At 41.4% G+C, this 24,063-nt stretch overlaps 1 protein-coding gene across 1 annotated transcript in view; it reads left to right on the forward strand.

Moving 5' to 3' along the window:
• USO1 (USO1 vesicle transport factor) overlaps window positions 1-24,063 on the forward strand; it is a 94,561-nt gene that overhangs the window by 8,488 nt on the left and 62,010 nt on the right. Inside the window, exons 2-3 of the mRNA XM_030818995.1 lie at window positions 20,041-20,127; window positions 20,208-20,272. Of these exons, the coding sequence (XP_030674855.1) occupies window positions 20,041-20,127; window positions 20,208-20,272 (152 nt within the window). The remainder of the gene's footprint in view (window positions 1-20,040; window positions 20,128-20,207; window positions 20,273-24,063) is intronic.

Raw genomic sequence — 24,063 nt, forward strand, 5'->3', positions numbered from 1 at the left:
GCACATTACAAGGTCAGGAGTTTGAGACCAGCCTGGCCAATATGGTGAAACCCCGTCTCTACTAAAAATACAAAAATTAGCCGAGTGTGGTGGCGGGCACCTGTAGTCCCAGCTGCTTGGGAGGCTGAGGCAGGAGAACAGCTTGAACCCAGGAGGCAGAGGTTGCAGTGAGCCGAGATCGCGCCACTGCAGTCCAGCCTGGGAGACAGAATGAGACTCCGTCTCAAAAAAAATAATTAAAAAAAATAAATAAAATTAAGTCTGTATTAGCTGCATGACAAATATTTGTTGAAAAAATGCAGTTGTGGGACTGCTGGGTCAAATGGTAGTTCTAAGTTCTTTGAGAAATCTCCCAACTGCCCTCTACAGTGACTGAACTAAAATTACATTCCCACCAACAGTATATAGCATTCTCTTTTCTCTACAACCTGTCCAACATCTGCTTTTTGTTTGTTTGTTTGTTTTGTCTTTTTAATAATAGTCATTCTGACTGGTGGGAGATGGTATCTCATTGTGGTTTTGACTTGCATTTCTCAGATGATTAGTGGTGTGGAACATTTTTCCATATATTTCTTGCCTATGTATATGTCATCTTTGGTGAAGTGTCTGTTCATGTCCTTTGCCCATTTTTTAACAGAGTTTTTGGGTTTTGCCTGTTGAATTAAGTTCCTTACAGATTCTGAATATTAGACCTTTGTTGGATGCATGGTTTGCAGATGTTTTCTCCCAGGCTATAAGTTGTCTGTTTACTCTGTTGATAGTTTCTTTTGCTGTGCAGAAGCGCTTTAGTATAATTAGGTCCCACTTGTCAATTTTTGTTTTTGTTACAATTGCTTTTGGGCACTTAGTCATGAGTTATTTGTCAAGGCCAGTGTCCAGAATGATATCTCCTAGGTTTTCTTTTAGGATTATTATTATTTTTTTGAGTAGGAGTCTGGCGCTGTCACCCAGGCTGGAGTGAGTACAACGGTGCGATCTTGGCTCACTGCAACCTCTGCCTCCCGGATTCAAGCGATTCTCCTGCCTCAGCCTCCCAAGTAGCTGGGACTACAGATGCACACCACCACGCCCAGATCATTTTTGTATTTTTAGTAGGGACAGGGTTTCACCATGTTGGCCAGGATGGTCCCGATCTCCTGACCTCATGATCCTCCCACCTTAACCTCCCAAAGTGCTGGGTAAGCCACCATGCCCAGCCTCTTCTCGCCTTTTATAGTTTTAGGTCTTATATTTATGTCTTTAATCCATCTTGAATTAATTTTTGTATATGGTGAAAGGTAAGGGCCCAGTTTCAGTCTTCTGCATAAGGCGATCCGGTTATCCCAGCACCATTTATTGGATAGGTAGTCCTTTCTCCATTGCTTGTTATTGTCAATTTTGTCAAAGATCAGATGGTTGTAGGTGGGTGGCTTTAGTTTTGGGTTCTCTATCCTGTTCCATTGCTCTGTGTCTGTAATATGCTGTTTTGATTAGCATAGCTTTGTAGTATAGTTTGAAGTGAGATAGTGTGATTTTTCCAGCTTTGTTCTTGCTTAGGATTGCTTTGGCTGTTCAGGCTCTTTTGGTTCCATATGAGTTTTAGAATAGTTTGTTCTAATTCTGTGAAAAATGACATTCGTAGTTTGATAGGAATAGTGTTGAATCTGTAGATTGCTTTGGGCAGTATTTTTTTTTTTTTATTTTTGAATCGGAGCCTTGCTCTGTTGCCCAGGCTGGGGTGCAGTGCGCGATCTCAGCTCACTGCAACCTCTGCCTCCCGGGTTCAAGTGATACTCCTGCCTCAGCCTCCTAAGTAGCTGAGATTACAGGCGCCCACTACCACGCCCAGCTAATTTTTGTATTTTTAGTAGAAACGGGGTTTCACCATGTTGGCCAGGCTGGTTTCAAACTCCTTACCTCAAGTGATCCACCCGCCTCAGCCTCCCAAAGTGCTGGGATTACAGACATGAGCCACCGTGCCTGACCCCATTTTAACAATATTGATTCTTTGATCCATGAGCATGGGATGTTTTTCCAGTGGTTTGTATCACCTATTATTTCTTTCAGCAATGTTTTATAGTTCTCTTTGTAGAGACCTCCTTGGTTAGATGTATTCCAAGGTTTTGGGGTGTGTGTGTGTGAGTGTGTGTGTGTCTGTCTGTCTGTCTAGGGTAAATGGGATTGCATTCTTGATTTGGCTCTCAGCTTGAACATTATTGATGTATAGAAATGCTACTGATTTTTGTACATTGATTTTGTATCCTGAAACATGACTGAAGTCGTTTATCAGCTCTAGGTGCCTTTTAGTGGAACCTGTTGGGTTTTCTAGGTTTAGAATCATATTATCAGCAAAAAGATAATTTGTCATTTTTTCCTATTCGGATGCCAATTCCTTCTCTTGCCTGATTGCTCCGATTAGGATTTCTTCCTTTAAATTTTAAGTGTAGCTTCACCATCCTAGTTCTATGCTGTCTTCTTCTTTTTAATCTTCTGATAGTTTTTGGTTTTTTTTGGAAACAGGGTCTCACTCTGTTGAACAGGCTAGAGTGCAGTGGTGATCACAGCTCACTTCAGCCTCAACCTCCTATACTCAAGCAACCTTCCCACCTCAGCCTCCTAAGTAGCTGGGACTACAGGTACAAGGCACCACACTTGGCTGATTTTTAATTTTCTTGTAGAGACAGGGTCTTGCTATGTTGCCCAGGCTGGTCTTGAATTCCTGGACTCAAGTGATCCTCTCAAAGTGCTGGAATTGCAGCCATGAGCCCCTGCACCCAGCCAGTAGTTTTTCATTTTCACATTCCTCATCTCAATTTTTTCTTTCCTAGTCACTCCTATTCCCATTGTGTCTTTTTTGGTCATCTTTGTGTAGCAATGAATATAAATAAATAGCCCTATTGGCTAGCAAAAAATGTTTTTTTTTTAATTGACCGGTTGTTAGACTATAGTTCTGATTATGCCCGATTTACCAGTTGTTAAATGGATTATTTGTCCTTTTCATGTTTCACTTGGTAAGTGAAATTGTGAACATCATGTAGCAGTTATCATTTTTTGATTTTACAAAATGGCAGACAAAATGAGTAGTTTAAGTTCTCTTTACTCCTGTCTCCAATTTCAGTTCTCTTTCCAGACATAACCACTATTACTAGTTTGACATAAATCCTTCCAGACCTTTATATGTAATCATGCCTCTGTGTAATACAGAAATATATATTTGTATTAGCATATTTATTCTTGTTTACATAAATGGTATACTGTTTATTGTGTTCTACAGCTTACTTTTTTTTTTTTTTTTTTTGAGACGGAGTCTCGCTCTGTTGCCCAGGCTGGAGTGCAGTGGCACAATTTCGGCTCACTGCAAGCTCCGCCTCCCGGGTTCACGCCATTCTCCTGCCTCAGCCTCTCTGAGTAGCTGGGACTACAGGCGCCCGCCACCATGCCCGGCTAATTTTTTGTATTTTTAGTAGAGACGGGGTTTCACCGTGGTCTCGATCTCCTGACCTCGTGATCCGCCCGCCTCGGCCTCCCAAAGTGCTGGGATTACAAGTGTGAGCCACCGCGCCCGGCAGCTTACTTTTTTTTTTGAGACAAAGTCTCATTCTGTCGCCCAGGCTGGCGCGATTTCAGCTCACTGGGTTCTCAGCTCACCTCCGCCTCCTGGGTTCACGCAGTTCTCTGCCTCTGCCTCCCGAGTAGCTGGGATTACAGGCCTGGCTAATTTTTGTATTTTTAGTAGAGATGGGGTTTCACCATGTTGGCCAGGCTGGTCTCGAACTCCTGACCTCATGTGATCCACCCACCTTGGCCTGCCAAAGTGCTGGGACTACAGGCGTGGGCCACTGCGCCCGGCCAGCTTTCCTTTTTCATTGATGTGTTTGGAGATCTTTCCATGTTAAAACATACAGAGGTACTTTAAAATACCAGATTTTCAGCTACTTTTGTTAATTACACTATAGTCTCTTCTAATAGACTGTAAAAGCTTCTTGATAAGAGAATCCATGTCTTATTCATTATTATGTTTCTCAGAGCACCTAATACCTAGTTAGCATAATGTAGATTAGTCAAACTTCTGTCTCTTTTTTCTACTGTCATTCCTTTCTGGTCCTTCTAAATAAAACAGTGGGCTAAATTGTACTCACATATGTTTCTTTTTCACTTTTTTTGTTAATATATAGTATTCTGTTGTTTAACACAAGGGTCACAAATTCAAAGTCCAGTTGGGGAGCTTCAATGTAGCTGGTCAGGTCATAGAGAAGGCATAGGTTTGGGATGATACTGGAGCCTGCATATCCTAATTTGAGGATGTGGCTAGTGCTCAAATCCAGCCAGTTGTTGCCTCATGAAATGTTGGCCCAGAGAACCAATTTAATGTAGTGGGAAAGCACTCAAACTACTTGGCTGAATGCTGTCCCACTACTTACTTTATAAATGTGGACAAGTTACTTAACCACTGTGCCTCTGTTTCCTCATCTCTAAAATATAAATAGTAATAGTGGCTGTCTTACTGTTTTTGTGAGGATTAAATGAATTTCAAAATGTAAAACACGTTAGGACAGAGTTAGCACGTAGTAATTGGCATAGATACCACATTTTACCAATTCTGAGATGCACAATAGCATTTAAGCCTCTTTGAAATCAGGATACATCTTGTAATTATAATTGGGGGTATTTCTTTTTTCTTCGTGATTCATTAAAAAGATGGGGGTCTTAAAATTGATGGCTTCTTAAATTGTACAAAATAAGAGTGTTAACTACCATTAGCTGTCAGGCTGATGTTTTCCGAGAAAAGATATACATTTGAAGCTGAGCTCTGTGTTGCATGCGTGTAGTCCCAGCTACTTGTTAGGCTGAGGTGGGAAAATTGCTTGAGCCCAGGAGTTCAAGGATGTAGTGAGCTATGAATAGTGCCACTGCACTCCAGCCTGTACAGCAGAGCAAGAAGATCCTGGCTCTAAAAAAAGAACAGTGAAGAAAACATAGAAATCTGGATTTTTAAATGCTGGCTTAAAATTTATTTTAAATGCTGTATGAGTCAAATAGATTTTTCAAATAATATAGTAAATATAATACACTATTATTATTATTATTGTTATTTTGAGTCGGAATCTTGCTCTGTCACCGAGGCTGGAGTGCAGTCGCGTGATCTCGGCTCACTGCAACCTCCGCCTCCCAGGTTCAAGCGATTCTCCTGCCTCAGCCTCCTGAGTAGCTGGGATCACGGGCATGTGCCACCACACCCAGCCAATTTTTTATTTTTGTATTTTTAGTAGAGACAGAGTTTCACCATGTTGGCCAGGCTGGTCTCGAACTCCTGACCTCGTGATCTGCCTGCCTTGGCCTCCCAGAGTGCTGGGATTGCAGGTATGAGTCATTGTGCCTGGCTAATACACTATTATTTTTAAAAATTCTATAATATTAAGTTGGGGGCTGGGCACAGTAGGTCATGCCTGTAATCCCAGCGCTTTGGGAGGCCAAAGCCGGTGGATCACCCGAGGTCAGGAGTTCAAGACCAGCCTGGCCAACATGGTAAAACCCCATCTCTACTAATAATATAAAAATTAGCTGGGCATGGTGGCACATGCATGTAAGCTCAGCTACTTGGGAGGCTGAGGCAGGAGGATTGCTGGAACCTGGGAGGCGGAGGTTGCAGTGAGCCGAGATCACTCCATTGCACTCCAGCCTGTACGACAGAGTGAGACTTCGTCTCAAAAAAAAAATTAAGTTTTTTTGTTTGTTTGTTTTGAGACAGGATCTCACTCTGTCTTGCAGGTTGGAGTGCAGTGGCATAAACATGGGTTACAGTGGCTTCAACCTCCTGGCTTTAAGTGATCCTCCCACGTCAGCCTCCTGAGTAGCTGTGACCACAGGCATACAACACAATGCTTGGCTAATTTTTAAAAATTTTTAATGGAGATAGGGGTCTCGCCATGTTCTTGAACTCCTGGGCTGTTCTTGAACTCCTGGGCTCAAGCAATCTTCCTGACTTAGCTCCCCAAAGTGTTGGGATTACAGGCGAGAGCCACTGTGCCAGGCCAAGTATATATATATATATATACTCTATATATATATATATTCTATATATATATATATATATATATATATATTATTTATTTTATTTTTTATTTTCCTTTAAGTTCTGCCAGACCTGACTGGCCAAGTGTTGTTTTTGTTTGTTTGTTTTGTTTGGTTTATTTTTTTGGAGTCTCACCCTGTTGCCCAGGCTGGAGTGCAATGACGCAAACTGGGCTCACCACAGCCTCCACCTCCTGGGTTCGAGCGATTCTCCTGCCTCAGCCTCCCAAGTAGCTGGGATTACAGGTGCCCGCCACCATGCCCAGCTAATTTTTTGTATCTTTAGTAGAGACAAGGTTTCACCAGGTTCGCCAGGCTGGTCTCGAACTCCTGACCTCATGATCCACCTGCCTCAGCCTCCCAAAGTGCTGAGATTACAGGCGTGGGCCACTGTGCCCAGCCAAGTTTTTTTAAAGTGGTGTAAATTTTGAGCATTAAGTAACCTTAGAGTTATTCTACTTTATCTTTCCATTTTGCAGATAATGAATTTTACTTAAAAAGATTATATTTAAGGGACAGTCCATCCTCATTATTTGTCAATTTCTTATTTGCAAATTCACCTACTCACTAAAATATATTTGTATCACACAAATCAGTACTTTGAGCACTTTATGGTTATTTGTAGATGGTACAGCAGTGAAAAATTTGATTCTCCCAACATACACATCTCCAACTGAGGTCAAAGAAGGTGATGCTTTGCCTTCTTGTTTCAGTTCTCATGCTGTAAATGTGTCCTTTCATGGTCTATTTAGTGTTATGCTTTTTGCAGTTTTGTGTTTTTTCTTTTTCTTTTTTCTTTTTTTTTTTTGAAACAGAGTCTGACTTGTCCCCAGGGTGGAGTGCAGTGGTGTGGTCTTGGCTCACTGCAACCTCTGCCTCCGCCTCCCTAGTTTAAGTGATTCTCCTGCCTTAGCCTCCTGAGTAGCTGGGTTTACAGTCATGCTCCACCACACTCGGCTAATTTTTGTATTTTTAGTAGAGACGAGGTTTCACCATGTTGGCCAGGCTGCCCTTGAACTCCTGACCTCAAGTGATCCACCCACCTCAGCTTCCCAAAGTGCTGGGATTACAGACGTGAGCCACCACGCCCAGCCTCATCTTTGTATTGTTTTGTTTGGGATTTCCCTATTAAATATAGACCCTGTGTAGTGTTGTCTGGTGTTCTTAAGCACAAGACGGCTGTGATGTTCCCTACAGAGATGATATGTATATTAGGTAAGCATCATTGAGGCATGTGTTATAGTGTTGTTGGCCATGAGATCAATATTAATGGTCAAGGATGTATATTAAATAAGATGTCTTTGGCCACATGCAGTAGCTCACACCTGTAATCCTAGCACTTTGGAAGACAGAGGCAGGAGGACCACTTGAGCTCACTAGTTCAAGATCAGCCTGGGCAACATAATGACCCCTCATCTCTAAAAAATTTAAAAAGGGTGTCTTTAAACAGAAATACACATAAAAGGTTTTATATTGATCAGTTGATGAAAATGTGATCAGAGGCTTGCAGGAAACTAACCCTGTATGTTCTCCAGGAGCAATGGGTTTTGTTTTTAGAGATGGGGTCTCACTGTGTTACCCAGTCTGGAGTTCAGTGGTATGACTATGGCTCACTGCAGTCTCAAACTACTGGGCTCAAGCGATCCTTCTGCCTCTGCCTCCTGAGTAGCTAGGACTACAGGCACTTGCCACCATGCCTGGTTAATTTTTAAATTTCTTATAAAGACAAGATCTAGCTGTGTTGCCCAGGCTGATCACAAATTCCTGGCCTCAAGCAATCCTCCTCTTCGGCCTCCCAGAACTCTGAGATTACAGACATGAACTACTGCCCTGGCCTTGGAGCAGTGGTTTAGTATTCACTAATTCAGTGTTCATGGTAACTTTATAAAACATAGCTACTGCAAATAGCAACAAATAGTTGTATTCATAAAGCAGATGAATAGTGAGTCAATCAGGTGGTATTTTAGAGTAGGTAATAAAAGCAAGATCTAATATGGAAATTTCTTTAATTTTTTTCTCTTTATTTATTGAAGCAATAATGGAAATTTGCTTGCTGTAAATAATCCAAATCAGTATGTAGTCTAAAATTGCCTCTTTCTTCCTTCACAATCTTACTTCGCATTACTCGAAGTAATCTCTAATAAAGTGTGGTGTACATCCTTCTACAGTGTTGTCTTTTGTATTTACCAATATATATATATTTACACAAATGAGTTTCTTTATAAAAATCTGTAACTGTGATAGTTCTTGGTAGCTCAGTGTCGGCGCTAAAATCTGAGAAATGCATCATTAGGCAGTTTTGTTGTGCAAACATCCTAGAGTGTACTTAAAGCAAACCTGGATAGTATAGCCTACTACTCACCTAGGCTGTATGGTGTAGCCTATTGCTCCCGGGCCATAAACCTGTACAGCGTGTTACTGTAATGAATACTGTAGGCAATTATAATATAATGGTAAATATTTGTGTATCTATGCATCTACAATAAAATGTGGCATAAAAGATAGTAAGTAGTATGCCTATATAGGTCACTTAACCATGAATAGAGCTTGCAGGACCAGAAGTTGCTCTGGATGAGTCAAGTGAGTGAGTGGTGAATGAATGTGAAGACCAAGGACATTATATAAAGTACACTTTATAAACACTATACAGTTAAGGCTACACTAAATTCATTTTAAAAAATTTTCTTCAGTAATTAATTAACCTTAGTTTACTATAACTTTTTAACTTCATAAAGTTTTAAACTTTTTTTAAAGCTTTCTGTAATAATGCTTAGTTTAAAACACATTGTACGATATTTTTCTTCTATATCCTTCTATAAGCTTTTTCCTATTTTAAAATTTTTACTTTGTAAACTTATTTTTTTTTTTGAGACAGTCTCGCTCTGTCAGCCAAGCTGAAGTGCAATGGCAGAATATCGGCTCACTGCAACCTCCGCCTCCCGAGTTCAAGTAATTCTCCCGCCTCAGCCTCTGTAGTAGCTGGGATTACAGGCACCTGCCATTGTGCCTGGCTAATTTTTCCATTTTTGAGAGATGGGGTTTCACCATTTTGGCCAGGCTGGTCTTGAACTCCTGACCTCAGGTGATTTGGCCTCCCAAAGTGCTGGGATTATAGGCATGAGCCACTACGCCCGGCTGCTTTTTTGTTAAAAACTAAGACACAAACACCTGTTAGCCTAGGCCTACACGGGGCAGGGTCATCGATATCACTGTCTTCTACCCTCATCTCTTGTTCCACTGGAAGGTCTTCAGGGGCAGTAACATGCAGTAGAGCTGTCAACTCCTCTAATAATAATGCCTTCTTCTGTAATACTTCTTGAAGGACCTGCCTGAGGCTGTTTTACAGTTAACTTTTATTTTTTGTGAGTAGAAGTACACTCTAACCATCAAAAGTATAATATAGTAAATACATAAACAAGTAACACAGTCATTTGTTAGTTATCAAGTATTATGTACTGTACACAATTGTCTGTGCCATACTTTCATAAGCCTGGCAGTGCAGTGGGTTTGTTTACACCAGCATCACCACAAACACATGAGTAATGTGTTGTGCTAAGGCTAGGACATCGGCAGGTGATAGGAATTTTGCATTTCCATTATCATCTTATGGGACATCTGTGCAGTAATCCATTGTTGACTTGAATGTTGTTATGTAGGGCATGCGTCTTTAAAAATTTTTAACAGTAGGTATTGGAGATTTGTTTCAAACAAATAGGCTGAAGCATTTGTTTCTTATTAATACTTTTCTATTCTGTAATCTTACGTATCTTGACTATATTTACATATGTATTATTCAGATGGTGACATTTTGGAAAAGTTACTTGTTTCGAGTACAGAATGGTTGAAATGTGTGCCTTGGTAGTATGCTGAAATAAGAAATACTTTGTTAAAAGGCCTAGGGGCAAACATTTCTGACTTTTTCATGAAAATAGAGTGGATTAATTTCTTCTGTGTTGTAACTCCCTCTTTTGATCACTAATAGCAGCAAAGAGTTAATTGATAAGGTGCTAGATGACATTAAAATCTGATATCTAAATGTTTTACATCCTTCCCAACTTTCCCATCATGTAGATGAGAGTGTTGAGAACTAAGATAAGAGTTTGTGACTTCAGATGACCAGTGAGTTTATGAATTTCACTTGAAACTACTAATTGGCTTCTTTGGTCGGTTTCTAAGAGAATGAGGTTCCAGCAACAAAGCCTACTTCAGGATCCCATCTGGGAAAGTGAATAAGCATATCTTTTTTTTTTTTTTTTTTTTTTTTGAGACGGAGTCTCACTCAGTTGCCCAGGCTGGAGTGCAGTGGCACGATCTCGGCTCACTGCAGGCTCCACCTCCCGGGTTCACACCATTCTCTTGCCTCAGCCTCCCGAGTAGCTGGGACTACAGGCACCCACCACCATGCCTGGCTAATTTTCTTTTATTTTTAGTGGAGACGGGGTTTCACCATGTTAGCCAGGATGGTCACGATTTCCTGACCTCGTGATCCACCTGTGTGGGCCTCCCAAAGTGCTGGGATTACAGGCATGAGCCACCATGCCTGGCCGAATAAGCATATCTTTTAACTATACAATTAAATTGTTTTTCCTTCTGATGGTAACATACTCATTGAGTCGGTTTTCCTACTCTTCTTTTTGCTTCATTCTTGTTACCCTTACTCATACTTCTATCTGTTTCCAAAATTGTGTTTAGCTAAGGCCCCTCTGCCTGGCTATGCTGTCCAAAGTAGCACCTTCACTCAGTCACGGTCTCACTTCCCTCACTTTCTGTGTTTGTCGTACTTGTTTTTAATATATTCTCTTTGCCATTATAGTTTCATTAGAATAGGTACCTTCTGTACTGGTTCTCTGCTATTTCCCCAGCATAGACCAGTGCCTTGCAAAATGTTAAGTACTTGAACGGTGTTTCCCAGACTGTCTGTAGTGAAGGACCAGTTGATTTTTTAGTTTTGTTTTTGAAATTTTGTCATAGGCCAGTAAATACATTTTGTTATAAAATACAGTAAAAATCAATTACTAGAAAAAATGACATCACATACAAGCCTTTTTTTTTGAGACGGAGTCTCGCTCTGTCGCCCAGGCTGGAGTGCAGTGGCGCGATCTCGGCTCACTGCAAGCTCTGCCTCCTGGGTTCACGCCGTTCTCCTGCCTCAGCCTCCCGAGTAGCTGGGACTACAGGCACCCACCACCACGGCCGGCTAATTTTTTGTATTTTTAGTAGAGACGGGGTTTCACCATGTTAGCCAGGATAGTCTGGATCTCCTGACCTCGTGATCCGCCCGCCGTGGCCTCCCAAAGTGCTGGGATTACAGGCGTGAGCCACCGTGCCTGGCCCCTGTTTTTCTTTTTTTTTATTAGATCCAACAGCCATAAAGGTATCCATTGTCTATAGAGGTTTCTAAATGCTTAGTCTCTATTTCTGAAGTTAGTTTATCGTAAACCACTGCTTCAGGTTGCACTGATCTTGGACCCCCACCATAAGTGTGGCAGCACTCTAGTATTTGTTGAACAAAGAATGGATTACCAACCTCAGGGTTACCACACTAAATTCTTCAGACTATATTATTCCTTTGACCTTTAACTTTCCTAAACCCCAGAGTATATACTGAGATACAGAAGGATGGGTGCTCATTCATGATATCAGACTTCAGCCGGCTTATTCACTGCTGTTTTTTGATTCTATAATAATTATTTTGAGACAGAGTCTCACTCTGTCGCCCAGGCCAGAGTGCAGTGGTGCGATCTTGGCTCACTGCAACCTCCGCCTCTCAGGTTCAAGCAATTCTCGTGCCTCAGACTCCCGAGTAGCTGAGATTACAGGCACCCACCACCACGCCTGGCTCGTTTTTGTATTTTTAATAGAGACGAGGTTTCACCATTTTGGGCAGGCTGGTCTCGAACTCCTGACCTCAGGTGATCTGCCTGCCTTGGCCTCCCAAAGTGCTGGGATTAGAGGCGTAAGCCACCGTGCCCAGCCCCTACCCTTTTTTTTTTATTATAAAAGTAATATCTGAATACATGCTTGTTTAAAGAAATGCTGTGTAAGTGTATAAAATGAAAAGTGAAAGGCCCCCATGAATGGACATTAAGATACTTCTGATGTGTTTCATTTTCTATTGCTGCAGTGATTGTTACTGTACTTGTGGCTGTACATGTGCATATATTGCTCTAAAACAAATTTCTAGAAGTTGAATTCCAAATAGTGACTGTTCCAGATGTCTTATTTTTTAGGACCTCAAGCCTCTTAAATTCAGATCTTTCCGTTATTCCCTTACCTTCTCCCTTATCCCTTCAAATCTTTGCCCACTGCCATCACATTAATGCCTTCTTTGACCTTATTTTATCTGTTATAGTAATGAGCTGCACTATTCTATCTTTAATCTCCCCACTCCACCTTGTCCTTATTATCTTAGCTAGTTTAATTCTTAAAAGTGAGTATATTAATTCTTGCAATCTTTCTTTTTTATATATATATAGAGTACTGATATTTTTCAGTTAGTAGCTTCTGATTATAACTTTCCCAAATTGAGGCTTTCATTTCCTTAGAACAAGGAACTGCCCTGGCTGCGCAGTTTAGTCAAAGGCTTGTCAGGGTGTTTAGTAGACAGTTGTGCAAATGGAGCTATTCACAGGGACTGTATTACTATGTTCCTTTAGTTACTAAAAAAAAATTCTTGCTGTCCCTGTAGTTTGCAACAGATACTCTGACTCGTATTTCTCTACATAGGAGAAAGAGTATGGACTTTGGAGTGAGACATCTGTAGCTCAGTTAGGATCTAGACTCTGCTCTCAAACTGGTAGTGTATTTCGGGGTGCACTGCTATGTTTCTGAGCCTTCATTTATTCTTTATAAAGAGTTTATTAGTTTGTAGCCGGGTGCAGTGGCTCACACTTGTAATTCCAGCACTTTGGGAGGCTGAGGTTGGTGGATCACTTGAGGTCAGGAGTTCAAGAGCAGCCTGGCCAACAGGGTGAAACCCCGTTTCTACTAAAATACAAAAATTAGCCAGGCGTAGTGGCACATGTTTGTAATCCCAGCTACTCAGGAGGCTGAGGTGAGAGAATCGCTTGAACCCAGGAGGCAGAGGTTGCAGTGAGCTGAAATTGTACCACTGCACTCCAGCCTAGGCGACAGAGTGAGACTCTGTCTCAAAAAAAAAAACAGTTTATTAGTTTGGGCATTGTTTCAGCTGCTGTAACACAGGCCAGGAAACAGAAATCTAACCAAGATAAAAATTTATGTCTTTGTCTAATAAAAGTCCAAGCTAGTAGATAATCCCTACAGTATGTAGTTCTGTTCCTCAGGTGATCCAGGGGACCAGGTGCTGCTTTTTATCTTATTCTGCCATCTTCCTGTCCCCTCCCTCTTGCTGTAGTTTGAATTGTTAAAGGCGCCTAATAACCACCAGCCTAAGTTCTAGGCCAGGGGAAGGAGAAAGAGAATGAAGAACAAATAGCTTCCTTTAGGGACGTGAACTTAAAGATACAACTCATTGGCCAGAATGTATTATAGTTTCTGTCCACGCCTAGCTGCAAGGAAGGCCTGAAAATAGCATATAGGTGGACAGCCATGTGCCCAGCTAAAGCACGGAGACATCTAGTAACTGAAAGGAAGAAGGATAGAATGGACAATGTGGCACAATTATACTGCACTGAGTTGATTTTTCAAGTAGGAAATAAATGGAGTAATAGTTTTGAGATCTACAATTTCTGAATAGAAACTAAGCGTACTTTTGTACAGAATTTTTGTTTGGTAAATATCAACAGAAAAATACAGACTTGTGTATAGACTAAAACATGACTAGGTCTTTGTAGGGTTTGGAACATAAGTAATATGTTTTCCTTTCATTTGGCTTCAGTTGTCTGTAAATAGCAAACATAACGCTATCTTATAGAGAGATCACTTTTTCAGAAACTTCAACCATCTAGAATATTGTTAGGAGGTAATAAGACCTCAAGGTAGCAAAAGTATAAGTTGCATAGTCCGTGTTCTCAATCTTGATTTCAAGCTTGAGTAATTTTGGGGTATAGACATATTAATATTGAACTTAATTATTTAGTACCTCGCTCAGTAGCAAATTTAAATCTGCAATATTTGAATGGTCCATTAGAGGTATATATGATGGAAATGATAGCCAAAAGCCTGACAGGATAGAAGAATAATATAAGGAAGAAAAATACAAAGAAGTCATAAGCTTGGTAATAATAAAATTTGCTAACATTTATTGAAGATTCATAGGTGCCAGGTATTATATAAAGCCTTTTATATGTATTATTTCATTTAATATCTAAGACATCCTCTATATCATATAGGGGAGGATTTAGGTTTATATGCTAAGAAAGCTCATAATTACATTCTTCTTTGTTTATGAAGACAGAGAAGCATGTAACTAATTTTAGATTACCATCAGAAATCACTAAAATGAAAAGGCCATTTTGGTGCTTGACAGAGGTATCTGAAAGAGCTCAGTCTAATGGTGCTAGGTAAATAAGTTGTTCTTTTTAAAATTATTATTATAAGACAGGGTCTTGCTCTGTCATCCAAGCTGAAGTACAGTGACGCATCCACAGTCACGGCTCACTGTAGCCTCAAACTGCTCAAGCAGTCCTCCCACCTCAGCCTCTGGAGTAGCTAGGACTTCAAACATACCACCACGCCCACTTAATTTTTTTATTTTCTGTAGAGATGGGATCTCACTATGTTGCCCAGGCTGGGCTTGAGTTCGTAGCCTCAAGCATTCCTCCCACTTCAGTATCCCAAAGTGTTGGGATTACAAGTTTGAGCTGCCATTCTCAGCCATAAGTTGTTCTTATATTCACCTTTGACTCTTTTTTTTTGAGATGGAGTCTCACTCTGTGGCCCAGGCTGGAGTGCAGTGGCACGATCTTGGCTCACTGCAAGCTCTGCCTCCTGGGTTCATGCCATTCTCCTGCCTCAGCCTCCCGAGTAGCTGGGATTACAGGTGTCCACCACCACACCCGGCTAATTTTTTGTATTTTTTTTTTTTAGTAGAGATAGGGCTTCACCGTGTTATCCAAGATGGTCTCGATCTCCTGACCTCCTGATCCACCCACCTCAGCCTCCCAGAGTGCTGAGCCACTGCGCCTGGCCTTTTTTTTTTTTTTTTTTTTTTTTTTTTGAGACAGAATTTCGCTCTTGTTGCCCAGGCTGGACTGCAATGGCACGATCTTGGCTCACCGCAACCTCCCCCTGCCGGATTCAAGCAATTCTCCTGCCTCAGCCTCCTGAGCAGCTGGGATTACAGGCATGTATCACCACGCCCCGCTAATTTTGTATTTTTAGTAGAGACGGGGGTTTCTCTGTGTTGAGGCTGGTCTCGAACTCCTGACCTCAGGTGATGCGCCCCCTTCGGCCTCCCAAAGTGTTGGGATTACAGGCGTGAGGCACTGTGCCCAGCTGGTATTTTTTTTTTTTTTTTTTTTTTTTTTTTACAGGCTGGAGTGCAGTGGTGTTATTTTGGCTCACTGCAACCTCCGCCTCCCAGGCTCAAGCAATTCTTGTGCCTCGGCCTTCTGAATAGCTGAGACTACAGGCATGCACGACCATGCCTGGCTAATTTGTTGTAGTTTAGTAGGGACGGGGTTTTGCCACATTGCCTACACTGGTCTTGAACTCTTGAGCTCAGGCAATCCACCCCTCTCAGCCTCCCAAAGTGCTGGGATTACAGGCATGAGCCACCATGCCCGGCCGTCCTCCAGTATTTCTAAAGCTAAGTTTCTCTACCAACATTGAACAGTTGTTATATTTCTGAGTTTAGCAAGTAATGATTGAAGAGCATCCAGACGTGGATATTTATATTTTGAGACAAGTACCTTTATACACCAGCCAAAGGTAAGGTTGAGGCTAGATTCAAGCCCTGTGTGGTACGGGGACTAAGTACCTCAAGGTAGATAAGAATCCCAGATCTAGAACCAGTGCTTGGGGCCTAAGACTAAGAAGAAGCAGAGAACGCCTGGAAAAGAATTTCCCATTCATAGTATCAACTATAAGCTACCTTAAAAAAATGAGCAAAAGATGTACAAGTCCTAAGTAAAGGCAATTGCAGTCTTGCTTTGGAAAACTATTTTGACCCAATAAATTCTTTGAGCTGAGAGTAATGAGGTTCATGTTTTTAAGAGATAACTAAGTAGTTTTTCTAAGTGGTAAAATATATATATATACACATATATATATGTTTATGTATATATATATGTATATATTAGGAAAAGTGTCAACCAGTTATTTAATAAAGAGAAAATTGTATCATTTCCATGAATGATTTTTAAATGTGAACAGTTAGAATGAATAAAGTAAGAATGTAAAGCTAGGCTTGGTTATCCTGCTATATCTGCTGTATGAAGAAATGCAAATCAGCAGTTGTAAAGACTCTTAGAAATCATGCAGTGCACAAACCGAGTTAATTTCGTATAACCTCGTGTTTCCCACTTGTTCTGTGACCGTAGGGAATCTATTAATATCTTCTGGGACACTAGAAGTCTGCAAAACATAATTTGGGAAACGCTATATATATTGAACACCATTAATTCAGATACGTAGGGTGCAAACACTTGCGTTGCCAAAATCTTAACGTACAGAATCTTTAAAGAATGTAATAAACTTATACTTTCTTTTTTTTTTTTTTTTTATGGAGAAACAAGGTCTCACTCTGTTGCTCAGGCTGGAGTGCAGTGGCGTGATCATAGCTCGCTGCAACCTCTAACTTCTCAGTTCAAGTGATCCACCTGCCTTAGCCTGCTGAGTAGCCATGACTACAGGCTCACACCATCATACCTAGCTAATTTTATTTTTTGTAGAGACATGGTCTCACTATGTTGCCCAGGCTGGTCTCAAACTCCTGGCCTAAAGTACATTCTTTAGTAAGTTAAAATACTTGCTTTTTTGTGATAGTCTTGAAAAAACAAAAGTTAAAATACTAATTGGACAAGCTAGAAAGGACCCAAGTGTTTTTTAAACTATGTTCTTTTTTTTATTTTTTTTCTCCCGAGATGGAGTCTTGTACTGTCGCCCAGGCTGGAGTGCAGTGGCGCAATCTCGGCTCACTGCAAGCTCCACCTCCGAGTTCCCGCCATTCTCCTGCCTCAGCCTCCTGAGTAGCTGGGACTGCAGGCACCCGCCACCAAGCCCAGCTAATTTTTTTTGTATTTTTAGTAGAGATGAGGTTTCATTATGTTAGCCACGATGGTCTCGATCTCTTGACCTCGTGGTCCGCCCGCCTCAGCCTCCCAAAGTGCTAGGATTACAGGCGTGAGCCACCATGCCCAGCCTAAACTATGTTCTTTATCAGATGTTTTCCAAATATTTTCACCCAGTCTGTGGTTTACCTTTTCAGTCTCTTCATAGTGTCCTTTGAACAGCAGAAGTGGGGTTGGTTGTGGTGACTCACACCTGTAATCCCAGCACTTTGGGAGGCCAACGTGGAAGAATCGCTTGAGCCCAGGAGTTTGAGAGCAGACTGAGCAACATAGTTAGACCCTGTTTCTAAAAATTACAAGAAAATTAGCCAGATGTAGTTGTGGTTGTGTGCCTGTGGGCCCAGCTACTCGAGAGGCTGAGGTGGGAGGATTGCTTGAGGACAGGAGGTTGAGGCTACACCACTGTACTCTAACCTAGGAGATGGAGCAAGACCCCATTTAAAAAAAAAAAAAAAAAAAGCAGAAGTGATGAAATGTAATTTATTATGTTTTTCTTTTCTTAATTTTTATTTATTTATTTATTTTTGAGACAGGGTCTCACTCTGTCAACAGGCTGGAGTGTAGTGGTGCGATCTTAGCTCACTGCAACCTCTGCCTCCCAGGTTCAAGCGGTTCTCCTGCCTCAGCTTCCTGAGTAGCTGGGGACTACAGGTGCACGCCACCTCACCCAGCTAATTTTTGTATTTTTAGTAGAGACAGGGTTTCACCATGTTGGCCAGGATGGTCCCCATCTCTTGACTTTGTGATCCACCCACCTCGGCCTCCCAAAGTGCTGAGATTACAGGTGTGAGCCACCATGCCCATTCTACATTTTTCTTTTATGAATGTGGCACCTGAGAAGTCTTTGCCTAAATAAAGGTCACGAGGATTTTCTCGTATGCTTTCTTCTAGAAGTTTTATAGTTTTAGGTTTCCAAATTCTTTTTTAATGTAATTTTATAGGCACAGTTTGGTACTTTTGCTTTACTGAATCCGTAATTTAAATTTAGTTTTATAACTTGCTTTTTTTCCTCTCATTATTATACCATGGTATTTTCATATCAGTAGTTAATTCTTTTGAATACCTACATGACGTTCCATCAAAGAATGTATTACAATTGTTTAGCTTTCTTCTCATGTTGGATAGTTAAGTTGTTATCTGTTTTTTCCTATTATTAATAATGTTCTAAGATTTGTTTTAAAATTCAGTTGAAATTTTGGTTTCTACAAATTATTTTATTTTATTTATTTTTATTTATTTATTATTTGAAATGGAGCCTCACTCTGTCACTCAGGCTGGAGTGCAGTGGTGCAATCTCGGCTCACTGCAACCTCCGCCTGCCAGGTTCAAGCAATTCTTCTGCCTCAGCCTCCCAAATAGCTAGGACTACAGACACGTGCCACCATGCCCGGCTAATTTTTTATATTTTTAGTAGAGACAGGGTTTCACCATATTTGCCAGGCTGGTCTTGAACTCCTGATCTCAGGTGATCCACCCGCCTCGGCCTCCCAAAGTGCTGGGATTACAGGCATGAGCCACTGCGCCCGGCCAAGATTCGTTTTAAAATTCAGTTTAAATTTTGGTTTCGGCCAGGCACAGTGGCTCACTGCCTGTAATCCCAGCACTTTGGGAGGCTGAGGTGGGTGGATCACCTGAAGTCAGGAGCTCTAGACCAGCTTGGCCAATATGGTGAAACCCTGTCTCTACTAAAAATACTACAATTAGCTGGGCATGGTGGCAGGTGCCTGTAATCCCAGCTTTTTGCGAGGGGCTGAGGCAGTGGAATCACTTGAACCCAGGAGGCGGAGGTTGCAGTGAGCTGAGATCGCGCTGTCGCACTCCAGCCTGGGGGACAAGAGCGAGACTTCATCTCAAAAAAAAAAAAAAATTTTTTTTTGGTTTCTATGAATTATTTTATAATGAAGCATTTCATCCTTGTATATTTTGAGGCACACTCAAAACTTAAAAGTTTTGATATAAAGTTTTGACTTTTCTTGTTCAGATATATGATGAAAATGTTAGGGAAAAGATGATGTAAACAATTACTATTTAAAAATTTTTTTTTTTTTTTTTTTTTTTTTTTTTTTGAGACGGAGTCTCGCTCTGTCGCCCAGGCTGGAGTGCAGTGGCACAATCTCGGCTCACTGCAAGCTCCGCCTCCCGGGTTCACGCCATTCTCCTGCCTCAGCCTCCTGAGTAGCTGGGACTACAGGCGCCCGCCACCACGCCCGGCTAATTTTTTGTATTTTTTTAGTAGAGACGGGGTTTCACCGTGGTCTCGATCTCCTGACCTCGTGATCCGCCCACCTCGGCCTCCCAAAGGTGGCCTGGGATTTACAAGGTGAGCCAGTGGCACGTTGTAGAATGAACTTCTATCTCAGCTGACACCGCCCCCCCCGCCGGCTATTCCACCGCCCCCGCCTATCTATTTTAAAAATTTTAAATAACTATCTTCTATCATAACCGTATTGGATTATACTCCCTTCCTGGTTCAAACAGTCATAATAGGCCTAATTAGAAAGCTCTGATTTTACCAATTATTTCTTTTAATTCCTCAATTTATATGATTTATTTTGACTTCTCTTTCAGCCCCTCCTACTTTTTAAGTCTCTGCAAAACTATTTGATCTCCGTAATGAGATTGTAATACTACCTAAATGCATAGTTAGATTTCTGAAAGACCATTTCTGTTACATCCCATGTGCTGATTTTTTTTTTTAATTACATGGCATAAATTTGGGGGACAAAAATTTCACTTTTTTTTATTATTTTAATGCCATTTTATTTTTTCATGACAGATTCAAAAGCTTTGTGACAGAGTAGCTTCATCTACTTTATTGGATGATCGAAGAAATGCCGTTCGTGCTCTCAAATCATTATCTAAGGTTTGTAACTTTGTAAATGTTTTAATTTTCTTAAGTTGGATATTAGTTACCTTAGTAACATTTGTATTTTTTATGTGCAGAAATATCGCTTGGAAGTGGGCATACAAGCTATGGAACATCTTATTCATGTTTTACAAACGGATCGGTAAGTCTCTGTTTAATGATTTTTTTCCCTAATTTTTCTTGAACTTTTGTTTTAGAGTCAGCATCACTATTCCAAAAGATGGCTTTTTTTTTTTTTGGTATTTTTTGGTAGAGATGGGGTTTGCCATGTTGCCCATCCTGGTATCGAACTCCTGGGCTCAGGCGATCTGCCACCTTGGCCTCCCAAAGTGCTGGGATTACAGGTGTGAGCCACTGCGCCTGGCCCCAAAAGTTGTTGACATACTAAAGCTATTAAGTTTTTACTTAGATGTCATTTCGCTGAAGATTTATTGGACACTGAGTGCAAGCACTGTGTTAAGCATAAAACAGACATAAAAATGGGATAAAGCAACTCTTCAATGCCTTGAGATTTTTGAGTTTGAACTGGGCAAGTGGTATTCATTTACACACTGGGCAAGTAGATATTCATTTACATATAATATACATATTTTGGTATTCAGACTTGCTTTTTAAAGAGAAATAAACTGCAGTAATAAGAGTTAAGTGTTAAATATGAGCCTGTTTTAAGAGAAAGATTGCCAGGTATGGTGGCTCAAGCTTGTAATCCCAGCACCTTGGAAGGCTGAGGTGGGAGGATTGCTTGAGCCCAGGAGTTCGATACTGGTCTGGGCAACATAAAAAATAAAAATTAGGCCAGGCACAGTGGCTTGTGCCTGTAATCCCAGCACTTTGGGAAGCCGAGGCAGGTGGATTACTTGAGGTCAGGAGTTTGAGACCAGCCTGACCAAATGGTGAAACTTGGTCTCTACTAAAAATAACAAAAATTAGCCAGGCCTGGTGGTGCATGCCTGTAATCCCAGCTACTTGGGAGTCTGAGGCGGGAGAAATCACTTGAACCCAGGAGATGGAGATTACAGTTAACCAAGATCACGCAACTGTACTTCAGCCTGGGCAACAGAGCAAGACTCTGTCTCAATAAAACAAAAAATATAAATAATAAAATAAAAATCAGCTGGGTGTGTTGTCACATACCTGTGGTCCTAGCTTCTCGGGAGGCTGAGGTGGGAGGATCACTTGAGCCCAGGAAGTCAAGGCTGCAGTGAGCCGTGATCATACCACTGTACTCCAACCTGGGCAGCAGAGTGAGACCTTGTCTCAAAAAAATAAATATAAATTTAAAGAAAAAGAAGCATCATTTAGCCCATTTTTAGCTCTTTCAATTTTTTTTTTTTTTTTTTTTTTTTTTTTGGAGATAAAGTCTCGCTCTGTCACCCAGGATGGAGTGCAGTGGCACAATCTCAGCTCACTGCAAGCTCCACCTCCCAGGTTCATGCCATTCTCCTGCCTCAGCCTCCCAAGTAGCTGGGACCTCTTACAGGCACCCGCCACCACGCCTGGCTAATTTTTTGTATTTTTAGTAGAGACGGGGTTTTACCATGTTATCCAGGATGGTCTTGATCTCCTGATCTTGTGATCCACCTGCCTCGGCCTCCCAAAGTGCTGGGATTACAGGCGTGAGCCACCATGCCCAGCCTTTTTTTTTTTTTTTTTTTTTTTTTCAGATGGAGTTTCGCTCTTGTTGCTCAGGCTGGAGTACAATGGTGCGATCTAGGCTCACTGCAGCCTCCGCCTCCAGGGTTCAAGTGATTCTCCTGCCTCAGCCTCCCGAGTACCTGGGATTACAGGCATGTGCCACCATGCCTGGCTAATTTTGTATTTTTAATGGAGATGGGGTTTCTCCATGTTGATCAGGCTGGTCTCAAAGTCCTGAACTCAGGTGATCTGCCCACCTCAGCCTCCCAAAGTGCTGGGATTACAGGTGTGAGCCACCACACCTGGCCCTCAATTTCTTTTTAAGAGATTTTATCTCCATCTTTGGTTTTCATTAACTGTGCATGGATAGCTTCCAGATCTTAGCTACAGTTGAATGTGTCTTACAAGCTTTAGCTGTGCATCGTACATTTCTACTCTACCAAGATCTCTCAAAAGCCTCTCAAATTCAAAATGTTCAAAGTTAATTTATCTCTGGTCCTCCGATCCTTCTAGGCTTTCCATGCCCCCTTCAACCACTTTTACCCTAAGTTCATCTCAGTCACGAGCATCTTTCCATTCAAGCAAGAAACTGGAGGATTCTTAGGGAACTCATTCTTCTCCTGAACCCATCATGCCTACACAGGCCAAAAAACAGCTAGAGTCCATTATTTTCTTTCCATTTCCTTTTTTGGCCTTAGTTCTGGCTCAATGTCAATCACTTAAGTAATTTCCATAGCCTCTGTTATCTTTGGCTGTGTAACAAATTACTTCAAAACTTAGTGGTTCAAAATAAAATATTTATCATCTCATAGTTTCTGTGGATCAGGAATTGAGGAGCAACTTAGCTAAGTGGGCTCAGAGTGTCTCATGAGGTTGCCATGAAGCCATCAGCCAGGTCTGCAGTCATCTGAAAGGCTTGACTGGGGCTGGAGGATCTGATTCCAAGATGTCTTACATTGCTATTGGCAAGAGGCCTCAGTTCCTCACCATGTTCCTCTCTTGGTAAGGCTGTTTGATATGGCAACTGCTCTCCCAGAGCAAACTATCCTAGAGAGAGAAAAATAGAAAGCCACAATGCCTTTTATAACTCAATCTCCAGAGTCGTGTACTGGCAATCCCATCATATTCTAGTTGTTAGAAGCAGGTTAATAAGTACAGCCTATACTTAGGGAGAGGAGAATTAGGCTTCACTTTTTTGAAAAGAGGTGAATCAAAAAGTTTTGGACAAGTTTAAAACAATCACCATCTCCAAAGTATTATTTTCCTCCAGTCTCTTTGTATTTCCATTCAGTCTATATGTTGCAAGAATTATCCTTCTGAAATGCACATCTTCAGTCATTCTCTCATTTAATGCATTTCACCAGTTCAGTGAAGTGTGAAGTTCATGTTTCTCAAACAAAGCTAAAGATATAAGCTTTTTAGAGATCTGTGTACTGCCTGTCTTACCTCATAGACCCGTTTTCACTTATATTTCAGTTATGCCCAGCTGCTTGTCCATAACAGTTAGGACCTTTTTTCTTCTCCCCAGACAGTGTAACTCAAATTGACTATCTTTTCAAAGCCACTAAGTCTAATGCATTTGAATAAGTGAATTGGATGCATCAGGACTGTCTGTGTTATTAACATCATAGTAGGTAACTGTGATAGACAGAATTATGGCCTCCCAAAGATACCTATATCCTAATCAACAAAACCTGTGAATTTTACCTTAGTGAGAGAGACTTTGCAGATATGATTAAGTTAAGGACTTTGAGATGAGAGGATTATTCTGGATTACCCTGGTGGACCCAGTGTTATCACAGGGTCCTTAGAAATAGAATAGGAAAAGGCTGGGCGCAGTGGCTCATGCCTGTAATCCCAGCATTTTGGGAAGCCGAGGCGGGCGAATCATGAGGTCAGGAGATCGAGACCATCCTGGCTAACACGGTGAAACCCCGTCTCTACTAAAAATACAAAAAATTAGCTGGGAGTGGTGGCGGGCGCCTGTAGTCCCAGCTACACGAGAGGCTGAGGCAGGAGAATGGCAAGAACCCAGGAGGGGGAGCTTGCAGTGAGTCGAGATCACACCACTGCACTCCAGCCTGGGCAACAGAACAAGACTCCGTCTCAAAAAAAAAGTAGAACAGGAATGCAGAAGAGGAAGTCAGAGTGCAGTGACAGAAAAAAAGGACTCAACCTGCTCTTGGTGGCTTTGAAAATGGAGAGAAGGAGCCATGAGCCAGAGAATGTGGGTGGCCTTTAGAAGAGCTGGAAAAAAGAAGCAGATTAGTGTGATGATTATACATACTTATAATCTTC

This window comes from Nomascus leucogenys, chromosome 9 (genome assembly GCF_006542625.1).
Source record: "Nomascus leucogenys isolate Asia chromosome 9, Asia_NLE_v1, whole genome shotgun sequence".
Classification (NCBI taxonomy): domain Eukaryota; kingdom Metazoa; phylum Chordata; class Mammalia; order Primates; family Hylobatidae; genus Nomascus; species Nomascus leucogenys.